The 13,931-nt window shown below is 38.3% G+C and overlaps 1 protein-coding gene across 1 annotated transcript; it reads right to left on the minus strand.

Moving 5' to 3' along the window:
• Nucleotides 1-232: 232 nt before the first annotated feature.
• On the minus strand, nt 233-604 carry LOC145291114 (uncharacterized). Its single transcript, XM_080136629.1, has one exon. It carries the CDS (start codon nt 602-604, stop codon nt 233-235), a length of 372 nt encoding a protein of 123 aa, XP_079992755.1.
• Between the last annotated feature and the right edge of the window lie 13,327 nt (nt 605-13,931).

Genomic DNA, 13,931 nt, shown 5'->3' on the forward strand with positions numbered 1-13,931 from the left:
AAACCTAAAATTGATAGCAACTCCAGCCTGCTTCTCCATCCCCCTGTGGAGCAATGTTGTAACACCTACAAGGAAAATGTTGAAGAAAACTGGAGCCAGCACACAGCCTTGCCTCACCCCAGTTTTCACATCAAAGGACTTTGAATTTTGTCTTCCAACAACCACTCAGACAATATCCCCATATGGAACTGTGCAAGGATGTTGAGAAACTTGTGTAAGCACCAAAATCTCTTCAGGACCTGTTAACTGTGTCTAATGCTTTCGAGAGGTCGACAAAGGCAATGAACAAATCCCTGTGCTGCTTGCAACATTTCTCCAGGAGCTGACATGACACAAAAATTCCGTCAACTGTTCCCTGCCCTCTCAAAAACCATAATGTGACCCATTCCAATATTGTGGAGCCGAGTCTACAGAGCATGACTTTGGCAAGGACCTTTCCAGCAACGGCCAACAGCGAGATACCCTTACTATTGGAGTAGATGGATTTGTCTCCTTTGTTCTTATAGATGGTCACGATGTTGGCATCCTTCAACTGCTGCAGGACACACCCCCATCTCCACACCTCTAAAATGTAGTAATGCAGTGTTTTGATAGCATACAGCATTTCCTCAAAGGTTGGGGAAAGATCAAGATCTAGTATGGTGATGTGTTCAGGAAGCTCAGCAAGGACAGTTTGGTTCACTGAGGTGGGTTGGTTGAGTAGAGTGTTACAATGCTCAGTTCATCACTTCACTATCAAAGTCTGATCCTTGATTAGAGATGCTCCATCAGCAGATCTAACAGGTGCCAGTGAGCAGTTTCTGGGGCTGTAGATGGTTTTCACTGCATCATAGAAACTGTGCATATCGCATCTCTTAGCATAAGTCTAGATCTCTTTGGCTTTTGAAAATCCCCACTGACCTTGCAGTGTTATGAGAGTTGTTTGGACCTCAGAATGAAGGGCTTGCCATAGCTTTTTATGGAGTTGAGATTGTGGGTTGCTCAGGATGGCTCTGTGTGCTGACTATCAGTATAGTACTGACCTCCTACCAAACCCAATAACTCTCACAGCAGCAGAGCAACACCTGCTTATGGTGCCCACATTCACACATCGGGGGAGGGGGCATAATGTCTAATACCTGCTTATTGGATGACAAGATCCAGAATTACTTCAAGCAAGCATCAGCATCCTTTGGTTGACTTAGGAGAAGGATTTTTCAGAACAACAACCTCAGACTCTACACTAAAATGCTTGTGTACAAAGCAATATGCAAGTCTTTGATGACCTATAGCTGCCATATGAGAAATTTGGAGACCTTCTAAATAAGATGTCTCCAGAAGATCTTTGGTATCACATGGAAGGACAGAGTGCAATGCACAGATGTGTTGAGGAGGGCAGGCAATTGCAGTGTGGAGTCCATCATAATTCAGTGTCAACTCAGGTGGCTAGGGCACATCATTTAAATACCCAACCACAGACTACAGGACAGAATCCTCTATAGTCAATTACTCCAAGGCCAATGCAGTGCCGGTAAGCAGAGGAAGTGTTTCAAAGACTACATCAAGAGATTCCTGAAGAGGCATTTTATAGACCCCTCTTTACTAGAGGAACTTCCTGTTGGGATCTCTAGCATTTCATCTACTCACAGGTAGTGGACTGTATTGAGGAACAGCGAGTACAGGGCATACAATGTGGGTCCAGGATTAAACTCACAAGAAAAAGATCATCATCATCAGTTAATGATGGACAATCAAGAAGATTCTATATAATAAATTTGCAGACCAGATATCAAATGTTTGTGTGAGTTCACATGAAAATGAAAATTTTTAAAGTACTTTTTTTGTAGTTTTTAAAATTTTCATCTGTATATAGATTGTTATATTACATACTTTTTATTTAATGCTATATTATGCTAAATTTGCATATGAGAATCCTATGCTAATTCATCGCCACCCAACCCTCCCCAAAAAAGACTAAGTTTTTTTCAGGTGATTATATGAGAACTCATTGAAAGAGTTGGCAGTAAAAAAAATAAATAAAAACTATATATTATGATAAAAATCCCAAGTTAACATTCGAGAATTTTTTACAAAAACAAAACATACTTATGTAAAACGCATTAAAATAAAATTTTCTACTGAACATGTTTAGTTTTAACATGTGGAAAGATTTTATTGTACAATGTAAATCTCAGCTAGCACATCATTCACTAAATCCACGGCCTGACACATAGATGGCACCACTAATAAAAAATCCACATGATTTTTATAAAATATGGAGAGTAGAGAATTTCATTTTAATGCTTGTTACATAAGTGTGGTCTTTGTAAAAAATTCCAATAGGAGCTGCCGATAATGCATCCACAATGCATTGTCTACTCTCCATATTTTATTAAAATCATGGGCATGGAATATGTGCCTACATTATAGATAGCTTCCCATGTGGTAGGAACATCTCCAGAGAAGATTCTAAATTACCCTATATGTGTTTCCGGGTTGCACTTGCTCACACTACTGCATTTATATTTGCTCTCTATCGCCCCCCCCCACAACAGCGGAGTTACTATCTTTAAAAGCATATCTGAGAAAATTGACCACATCCTGTCTACTCATCCTTCGGCTAACATTCACATCTGTGGAGACTTCAATGTTCACAATGTGGAATGTTTAACCCACTCAAAAAAGGCAAATGATGAGGGGATGTTCTGTCATGATTTCTCCATTGCTTATGACCTAACTCAAATTGTTCATGAACCCACCCGTGTGCCTGACACTGATGGTCAGTATGCAAGTCTCCTAGACCTTTTTCTCATAACTTGCCCTGAGCTATGTTCATCTTCCGTTTTGTCTCCACTGGGATCTTCCGACCACTCGGTTGTATCAGTTTTTTTGTTTTGTTATGTTTTTTTTTTATTACATTTTCACCCCAAACAAGGCACATTGCCACTTTGGTGTAGGGGGCTACTATCAGGGGAAACAACTACTGGGTTACTATGTAGGGATTTGGACAGCAAGATGTTGGTTCACGTTGCACTTGAACTTCTGCATGTAACCTGGAATGGAATTCCAAAGTCTAGCGGTTCTGAGGAAGAAACTACCGGAGTAGAAAGATCTTTTACATCTAGGGATCTCTACAGTGTGGGGGTGGGATTTTGCAGCTTGTCGGGTCTGTCGAGGGTGTTCACGTCGTGGGGGCACAAGTGCTTGCAGTTCATCAGAGCATTCACCATTAAAATACTTGTAGAACAGGCAGAGGGATGCAACGTTTCGTCGATGGGACAGAGGCTGAAGCTTAGATGCCAGTTTAGGGCCTATCAGATTTGCGACTCTCTTTTGAACCCTGTCAAGGAGCAAGAGACTAGTAACCGATGCACCAGCCCAAATATGACAGCAATACTCCATACATGGGCGAATGGTTACCTTATGGAGGTACAGGATACTTTCGGGTGTTAGTAGTTTTCTAGCACGGTAGAGAGAGCTCACCTTCCTTGCCGCGGCCCTGGCAATGCCCTCGATGTAATTGTTCCAACTCATGTTTCCTGTGAACGTTAGGCCAAGGAGCTTGAAAGACGTACTCTCAGATAAAGAGTCGTTGGCCATTGCTATAGGTGGTAGAGAAGGTTTCTTGTAATTATTGAATGAAACCAGTTTAGTCTTGGCAGCATTGAACGTGACCATCCATTTTTGTCCCCATTCCACTACAGATTTGAGGTCATCCTCTAGTGTTTCTGCCATTACTTTAGATATATGTTCATTTGTTTTCCTGTCGTGCCTGCTATAGAGTGTGGTGTCATCAGCATATATACCCATCTCAGAGGCAATTTTATCGGGGAGGTCATTTATGAATATCAGGAACAGTAGAGGTCCAAGGATAGATCCCTGGGGCACTCCCGCATTTATATCATATTGTTTAGATGTACGACCGTCGAGGACAACCTGGATTTTTCTCTTATCTAAGAAGGATTTAATTATGCTAAGTATTCTACCAGTGATACCATATGATCTAATCTTCCTGAGGAGACCCTCATGCCATACCCTGTCAAAAGCCTTAGATATATCTAGAGCTACCGCTCTGCCCTCTCCCGCTTTGTCCAGTGAATGGTATATGCGTTCAGAGATTACAGTGAGGATGTCTGCTGTGGAACGGGCTTGTCTAAATCCATATTGTTGGTCGGTCAGAAGTTTAGCATCTGTAAGGTGCTGGACTAGAGCACGGTTAATTAAGGTCTCAAATATTTTGGCAAAAAGTGGGAGGAGGCTAATAGGGCGATAATTTGATGGGTTAGTTCTTTCGCCAGAATTCTTGAATACTGGTACCACAGAAGCAGTTTTCCAACAGCCCGGAAAGCAAGATTCATTAAGGCATTTGTTGAAGAGTTTGGAGAGAACTGGAGCTACTTCGGCTGAGCACTTTTTTTAATAACACAGCTGGGATGAGATCAGGTCCACATGCTTTTGAAGTGTCAAGGTCTTTTATGATAGCATGCACCTGAGCAGGGGTGATTTTCAGATCGTCTAGCGTGGCGTCTGTCCGCATAGGAAATTGAGGTAGGGGGTGGTTGGAAGGGTCCAGTGTGGAGTTTGAGGCAAACTGACTGGCAAGCATGTTAGCCTTTTCGGTTGCTGAGCAAACAACCTCGTGATTATTGGTTAGTGGGGGAATTGTTGATTGCCCATTGTTTACTAGACTGTTGTAGATTTTCCAGAAGTCACGAGTTCCTAGTTTTTGTGCTTCGATGCATTTTTTAGTGGTTTCCGTAAATTCCCTCTTAGCTGTCGCTATTTCTTTCTTAACGTTACTTCTAGCTTCTATGTACTTCTGTCTGTTTGAACTGGACTTATGTCGGTTTAACCTGCAGAATGCATGCTGCCTTTGAGCAATGGCAGTTGCACAAGTCGAAGTAAACCATTGGGGAGAGTGGGGCTTGCTATAGAATTTCCGCATGGGAACATGCGCTTCGATTGCAGTTTTGAACCATTCAGTGGTCTCGTTTGCACACTGTTCAGCAGGAAGAGAAAAAATATTTCCCCATGGGGCGTCTCTGATGAGGTCTGATGGCTTCCCAGTCAGCCTTTTTATAATATCTCATTGTTTTGAGCACTGGCTCTTCAGTTTTGGGTCTAGAGTTTAGGGCGATTTCAACCATTATCACTGCATGATCAGCGTTCCCAAGTGGGCTGTCGGCTTTCGTTATACAATCATCAGGAACTGTGGTCAAAAACAGATCTAAGAGTGATGCATGTTGTTCTTCCTGATCAGGGAAACGGGTTGGAAAAGTAACAATTTGCGATAGGGAGTGAGATATAGAGAAGTTATGAGTTGCACTGCCCGCTGCATCTGTGTAAGTAGAGAATCCAAGCCAGTTTTTGTGATGGACATTAAAGTTAAGATAAAAACGAAATGTAATAAGTCCTCAGACCTACCTCACCATCGTACGGTATATTAATACATTATGGCTGACTGGTATAGCTTCCATACATTTATATCAGATCTACCTCTGTGTTCCATGTTTAAAAAGGATGTGTCCTCTATAGTATCAGACCTGATGGAATGGTTAATTGTAGGTATAGACCGTTTCATTCCCTCTAAAAAATTCCAGCAAAAATCCAACAGCCAACCGTGGTTCTCTCAAAAATGTGCTGCTGCCATTGCACACAGAAATCACTTTTTCCATTGCTTCCAACGTAATAGATGTACTGAGACTAAAGCTGCTTTCAGGATTGCCAGCAACCACTGTAAAAAAGTAATAAAGAATGCAAGAGAGTTGCATGTTCAGTTCGTCAAGTCCAAAGTAGCTGAGTAACAGCTTGGTTCCCACCAGTTTTGACAAATAGCATACAGGATCTTGAACAGAAGCATGCGTTCTATCCCAACTATCATCAATGGACCTGAGGTAATCTCGTAAGCATCAGACAATGCCAAACTCTTTGCCAAGAACTTTGCAGCTAATTCTACCCTATGCAACCAAGGCCACCAACCCCCAGTATTTCCTCCTGAATCAGAAAACATGCTATGCGACATACAAATATCTGTGCATGATGTTGCTAAGCTAATCAAAAACCTTGATTCCAGAAAAGCAACTGGCCCTGATGGCATTCCTCTTACAGTGGTAAAAAAAGCTTCAACCAGAACTAGCTCCCATACTTACAAAGTCGTTTAAGCATTGTCTTAGAGAAAATTTCTTCCCAACACCCTGGAAAACCTTGTCAGTATACTCTGTATTTAAGAATTCAGGTGATCGGTCACCTCCATCTGAATACAGACCTATAAGTCTCCAGTGCGTCATGAATAAGTTGCAGGAATCTGTGTTAAATAGAGAAGTAGTCAACCATTCAGCAAAAATTAACTTCTTAGTGACATACAATATGGTTTCCGTTCTGCTATATCTGTAGCAGATGTGCTTACGGTTATATCTCATAGGATTAGTGAATCTCTTGACAGAAGTCTCCTTTCTAGGCCAGTTGCTCTTGACATAATAAAGGCCTTTGATAGAGTATGACATAAAGGTCTACTTCACATGATCTCCAGTTACAGTATAGCTGGAAATGTCTTCTCAATTATTAAATCATTTCTCTCTGATAGGTTCATAAGAGTAGTGGTTGATGGGCAGAAGCTCACAGTATTAATGCTGGAGTCCCTCAGGGGTCCATCCTGGGCCCAACTCTCTTCCTGATCTACATCAATGATCTTCCAAATCACACCCTGAGATCATTTGTAGGCATTTATGCTGATGACACTACCATCTATGGCAGTACATCAAAGACCATAAACGACCAAGTTCTCTCTGCATTCTCTCTCCTCTGATCTTGAGCACGTGATACAATGGGGAAAGATATGGCTGGTTACTTTTAATGTATCTAAAACCAAGCTTCTGTCTTTACATCATCAACGCCTGACCCCCATCTGACGTCAATTGAAATGAATGGCTCTCATCTTGGGGAGGCTCCATGTTTTGACAAGCTCCTGGGCTTGACCTTTACTCCTGATCTGAAATAGAACAAATACATCAAATCTGCTGCCAAGGTCACTGGGAAAATGGTGGGATCCTTCTATTGATCCAGTAGATATCTCTTCGCAGCCTAGTTGGGGGTGCCCTTTCTCTTCCTTGCAACCTCTTTCTCACAAAAGAGCCGTTGTGAGCCTGTTCCCTTTATCATTATTTTCATGGCAAGTGCTTGTTTGTCCCCCCCCATTCACGAAACACTCGTCTAGCTGAAAATACTATCAATAATTTTCCCCCACTCTTTATCTGTGCCTAAACCTAAACATAGATTCCATAAACAAGCTTCTTTCTTAGAACTGTACACCTGTAGAACTCTCTTCCATTTGCCTGCTTTCCAGCTGACTATAATATGATTGTCTTCAAGTCCAATGTAAACAAGTTTTTGATGAGCCGTTCCCCTTAAGTAATCCAATTTACCAAATTTCCACTACTAACAATTACTACGACATTGTGCCATTGACTACTGTACACTTATTAACTCTTATCCTCGAGTGGTCTCTGGCCTTGATAAGTGGTGACAATGGTTAAGAGGTGGTATGCTGGTTTTAAACCCAGTTGTACAGATACAAATGCTGCTGAATGCTCAGGTCACCTAGTTCAGTACTTTTCCTGAAAAACAAACAATCCACAAACTCATTTTAGCTAACCATAAATTAAAGTTTTGTGAGATAACAGGGGCGTTGAAGACAACAGGATGAAATGCATTAACATTTGTTGATGAGAAAGCTATATTCAAAGTGGGTGCCATGTTGATTAGAAACAACAATGCATTGACGATTTAGAGCTTTGTTTACAACTGTTTCTATGCAATAAATATGAGTTTTGCATCAATATATGATGAGGTATGAAACATGTATCCACTACTTTCTTCCAGAGTTAAACCAACAGTACAAAGCAGTAAGTAAAAGCTGTCTAATGTGATCAGTGATGCAAACATTAACAGACATGGTCTTAGCCTTTATATTTTGAAATATGCAAAGTATATTGTTCACTAATTACCTTGAGAAAAGAAGAACCATCAATAACAAATATTATATAGCATTATTGTTGCATTAGAAGGAAAAAATCGCCAACAAACAGCCACAAATGAAGAAGAAAAATGTTCCCTTTCATTGAAACAATTCACCATGTCACAAGTCGATTGTAACAATGACAAAACTACATGAATTACACTTTCAATTGCCGTTGCACTCACTCTATTCTCGAGATTTGGTCTCAATGACTTCTGAATGTTACATGCTTCCATGAAAGGTAGACGATATGTGAACTTTCCGACACAAATTTTGTTTGTTTATTTGCAGACTATTATCCTCATCTTGATTGTTGTTGTTTCATGACATTTTGGCCAACTATTCCTCTGACCTTCATGTGATGGGATAGGAATGCTGAATCTTTAATTGTATCTGCAGAAATTACTGCCTTCCATGGTAATTACTACCTTCCATAGTAATTACTGAAGATACAGTTAAGGATTCAGCATTCCTATCCCTTCGCAGTTAACTTCCTGATGAAGGCCAGAGGAATAGTTGGCTGAAACGTCATGAAATGACAACTATCAAGATGAGAATAATAGTTCACAAATAATAAAAATATACAAATTATTCATCTCAAAAATAATTCCAATAGTTAAATAATATATACAAATTTTGTTATTTGCTTTCATTTATTACAGGTTTGTCTATCACAAATTTGTCATTGATTGGAATGTTTACAAACATGAATAATCTTCAAACAGACCCGATTCCAAACTATTTGTACAACATCTGTGACAAAGTTTTTAAAAATGTTGTGAACTTACACACTGATTTTCTTGATATGGATGAAGACATCATGCTTGTTGCTATTAAAAAGATTGTCACGAAAAATGCTCATCCAAGTGTATATTGCATGAACTTTATAAACCTTAGCATGAAATCAGCCAATCAATAATATATTCTTTAGCAGTTGATTGCAAGTTTACCTGCCCATCTTGTGATTATGATCTGGCCCAATCACATTAAGAACCAATTCTTGTGAAGATTGAATAATGAAAGACTTCAAACTGACATATTAATTAAGGCTAGTCAGTTAAAGACCATAGATGACTTCATGAAGCACACTGAAGCCTTCGAGTCAGCAGTCTTTGGTTGGTTGTTTTTGTTTTACGGCATATCAACCCTTTTCAGGTTATTTAATGCCAAATCCAGTGATTTTGAAGAATTTTTTTTTAATAGAATATATTTGTTTTTTTGCAAGTCGGTTTCTATTTAACGCATAGTTGGGACCCTAGCAGGTACTACCACCCCGGATCAGAGTGGACCTGGGAGCAATGGCAATTATAGGGTGGCTCCACATTTCCCAGAGCCTGCAAGCTGGGGCCTCACCATCCAGGACCTCAGCAGTCTGTGACCCGTCTTAACTGCCAATGCAGCCCACATATCTCTATATCATAGAAACAAAAATGAAACGATTTTTTTCTAATCAGAATCAGACCTGTTCAGGATGCATAGCATATGGTGTAATTGAAGTTCATCCATGTCACTTGCATTTAGCAAACAGTGCCCCAAATGCAAGAAAATAATTTTATCCCAAATTTTTTTTAACAGATACCATTGTCGACACAAAAACAGGCAGTTTGATTACACATGTTCAGTATTATTGTGCAAATGACATGTTTACATTCTCTGATACAGTGGAGCATATCAAAGCCAACGTCTTGCCTGACATCACTAATGTATCTGTTGTAATCATTGACATATTTCGAGATAGTGGTGTAGAAATTTGTTTTGCTGGTAATCCATTCAAATCAATTGCTACCTAGTAATAGGTCAGTGAAGTTGTTGGAGGCTCTACACTTCTTTGCAAGGGCTGGCTCCCTGTTAAATTCAAGAGTGAAGGACATGTTACTTTTCAACTAGTATACATCTGTGAGAAGGTTGACAGGTTGTATTTTAGCAGGGTTAGTCTTGTGTTGACATAAATATTATTCCTTGTCACTATCCACACCCCCATACCCTCACTGAAAGCTGGTAGCCACTCCATTGACTCAGCTGAACTTTTACTTGATCCAGCAGAAAATCAGTCTCGTTCTGTCACACCTATGAGATCAATTAAACTTCCATAGCCTGCAATTGAGGAGAACATACCCAAATGGAACAGTTTATTTGAAAGAAATGTTTAACAGGGTAGCACCATTCTCAGTTTTGTCTGAGCCACCAACCAAAATTCATTTAAAGGAAACCACTGTTTCAACAGCAAGATATTATCCAATTTCTGTCTCTCATCATTGAAAGACCCAAGTTAAATCAAACTTAGTGATCATGAACATGATATCATTGCTCCTGTTCCCATTGGTACACCAATGACTTGGTGTAGTCAAATGATTGTTGTTTTTAAATTCACTCCTTGGCTCACAATGGACTTTCAGAAACTCAACACTAAAAATACAACCTTTCAATTTGGCCTCTCAAGCACAGCTCACACTAAAAATTGTTCATAGATGCTGTAGACGGACTCCATTCTGTCGCCGTTGACAAACACGGCTAGTGATCAAGTATTTTGATTATTAACTAGGTCAGATATACATTTTTTGCACATGCCTTAGAAAATTATTGCTGTTAGAAATACCTACACTAGCTGATATGATACTATTACAGAGGGAGTTCCATGCAAAGTGAAGATTGTTAATAATCTCCATCTCCTACTTATCTATTCCAGAAAATCTGTGCAGATTATTCATACCTCTCTGTTGTTGATTATTTCAGTGGATGGATTTATGTTTACTGTTTCAAGGTTCATGAGATAACCAGTTTGAAGCTTCAAAGCATTTTCAGGAACTTGTTTGTGACATATGCTACTGCAGCAGAATTTAGTAGTGATGGAAGACCTCAATTTGTGGCCAACAGATTTTGACAGTTTTTGAAGTTGTGGGGTGCTGCACACAAATTGTCATTTGGTTAAGCGCATCATTCATGACAACATGTAAGCTAATGGAAATCTGAACAATGACAAGGCATCCTAAGCTATACTTCAACATCGCAACACTTCGTTACCCAGTGTTAATCTCAGTCCAACACAGTGTGTTGTATCTGCTGATGAAAGGGAAAGCACTTTAAGTACGTACAAAAAAGTTGGTGCCAAAAGTACAAGTGAAAGAATTGTCTCCCTTGTCTATTGGTATCAATGTTGCTTTGGGTTTTGATAAGAAATTGGATCACACCATGAAAACAGTTGAAGTGCTGCCAAATCAACAGTACCATGTTTGAATGTGTAATTCTGATAGTCACATTGCACAATCAGCAGTTCCTTTGGAACTTTGCGTCTAGCCTTAGTTTACCTCTTCCTTCCAGCATTATTCCATTACAGGTAAACCACGTTGCTGACAGAAGTGCACCACTAAATACACTATGTTAATGGATAAACTCGAATTTTGCCTAAAAGTTGTTGATTTACTCGGTAGTTCTGAAGGCATTAAGCAATTAGTTACCTCTACAAAAAATGATTTTACTTTTTTAAGCGATTACATGTGAACACTTTGCAAAAACATGTCAAGAAAAAAAAAATTAGAATTAAGTGAGGAATCAGTTTTGCATATAAATTTAACATAAAATAATCTCCCATGTCGGGTCATTCTAGCGTTTTAGGACAGTTAAAATTGTTTTTCATTCTTTTGCTCAGAGATAAATTATGTGCATTTAGGGGAGGGGGGCTATTTTTTATTTTTATTTTTTTTTTAGATTATATGTGGTTAGAGGATCTTGCCAGTTGCACTTAGAGTTAGTGATGTAAATTTAATTGTGTTAAAATTTTAGCATACTCTAGAAATGGAGATCATTTTACAACAAATTTATATATGAAACAGATCCCCAATTCTGAATTCTAAAATAATCATTTCCCTCACTTTTATTCTGCAAGTTTAGAGTATTTGTACATAATCACATAAAAATAACAGAAACTCATTAGGAGAAAGGGGAACAGAGAGCGCTTTTTATGGCTACCACCAATTGCAATTGAGGATTTGTCTCACGTGACTCAAATTAACACATCAATGGCAAATTGAAAATAATTCTTTTGTTTTGAATATTTAAAAAAAAAAAAAAACTGTTTTTTATTACCCATTTTCCATGGGGGGGGGGGTAAAATTTTTCTTTACAAAAAAAAGTTTGACACCAAATGTTCTAATACTATACTTTATCTTTTCTGTCTTCAGTCAGTGAAGAGGAAATCCTTTTAGACTGATGCAATTTTTATTTTTGTCCTACTCTAGAGTACACTTTTTGGGGGAACTGGATTTTCTTTACATAGAAACCGAACTTGTGTGTAACTTTTTCTTCGTAATGCAGGAGGAGGAATAAATAGAAACAATTTGTCTTAATTTACCACTAACTGGCCAAGAAGTGGATACTCATTTTATGTTAAATTTATATAATAAAGTGATCCTCCAGTCTAAAATCTAAAATATATATTCTTTTAAAATTCTTCTTAGCAGATACTTTTGAGGTGGTTTACAAATAATCACCCCCAAAAAGTAAAGTTGGAGTTTGTTTGGTAATTGGTCATAACACCTAAAATTTTCAACTTTTGCTTAAGAAATTATTAATTCACAAAAACTCAGTGTATGACTAAAATCTGTCTATGGTATATTACTTCTGCTAATCAACAATTTCTTTATGCTAATCAACAATTATTGATAACCTCGTTCAGGAATAATTACAACACCTGACCTATGCTTTATTAATATATGGTTAAAAGTCTTAATTATCGAAACGGATGCAAAAAAAAAAAAAAAAAAAAAAAAAATTAGTGGGCTTGTAGTGAGTCAATTTAAATGAACACTAAAAACAAATGGCTCTAACTCCTACCTTCTTTCTTTCTTAGCTTGTCAAAGTATTTTCAACCAATAAAATCTTTTTAAACTCCAAATCTAGCGAGTCTATGTTAAATTAACCAAGTGTATAAAAATAATAACTTGCCAACAAAATCAGATTTCTCCATAATTTTCAAGCTAACCACACCGAAAGACCCTAGACTGTATGCTCAATATTACCCCTGTGCCTTTCATCAGGGAAGGAATTTTCAATGACTCATGTGCAAATTCCATCAGTTTGCACAATCTATACATGTAGTAACAAGAACGATGTAAACCAACACACATACACAGTGTCACATTGCTAAATGCTCACATATATATATTACTAATACATGTATATTCACACTTAGAACATATTGACATAAGCATATGTAAACCTTGTGAATACTACTTAACTTTCTTTACAAAACACAATTTTGCATGCTAAAAATAATTTTTACATTCTTATAAAATTAGATATGAAAATTTTTCCTTATAAAATTTCGTTTTTTTCTCAATATTTTTTTCACAAAACTCTGTTCATGTTTTAATTAGCACTTGCTGATTGCTGGCCCTAATATTCCTAAATGTCTCACTTATTTCAATTTTTATATGCATGCCCATGTATTCATACATATATACAGTATATATAGATATACATCCATTTTCTTACTGTGCTATAACATAACTGTTATACCCAATTTATATTAATTGTTAGTGTGGTTCTTGACAATACCCAAAGATGCTATTGTCATTCAAAATGACCCTACTAAAGCCAGGGACCATACCACAGGTTCATTTTTGAACATAATCGTTTAACTCTTAACCAAATAGTACAAATTATATATTAGTTGTGCTTGAAAAAACTGCAAGTCCTCATTACCAGAGACACTGTCATAAGAAAGGGCAGTTTGCAGGATTAGTACATTTCAAAATTTTATTTTTTTAACCCTCTCAGCTGTCTAGCGGTGCCAGGAAGAAGGTGTTCGGGCCTCTTTTGCCTTTGTGAGGTGGGAAGCCTACACTTCTTGCCTTGTCTGCTCCTTCTTGTTTGATTTGACTGGCAGTGGGGCTGAAATCCTTTGACTTGTCATCATCATTACTGTCAGCCTGCCACTTTC

Source organism: Euprymna scolopes, chromosome 12 (assembly GCF_053919585.1).
Source record: "Euprymna scolopes isolate OS-2025 chromosome 12, ASM5391958v1, whole genome shotgun sequence".
Classification (NCBI taxonomy): Eukaryota; Metazoa; Mollusca; class Cephalopoda; order Sepiida; family Sepiolidae; genus Euprymna; species Euprymna scolopes.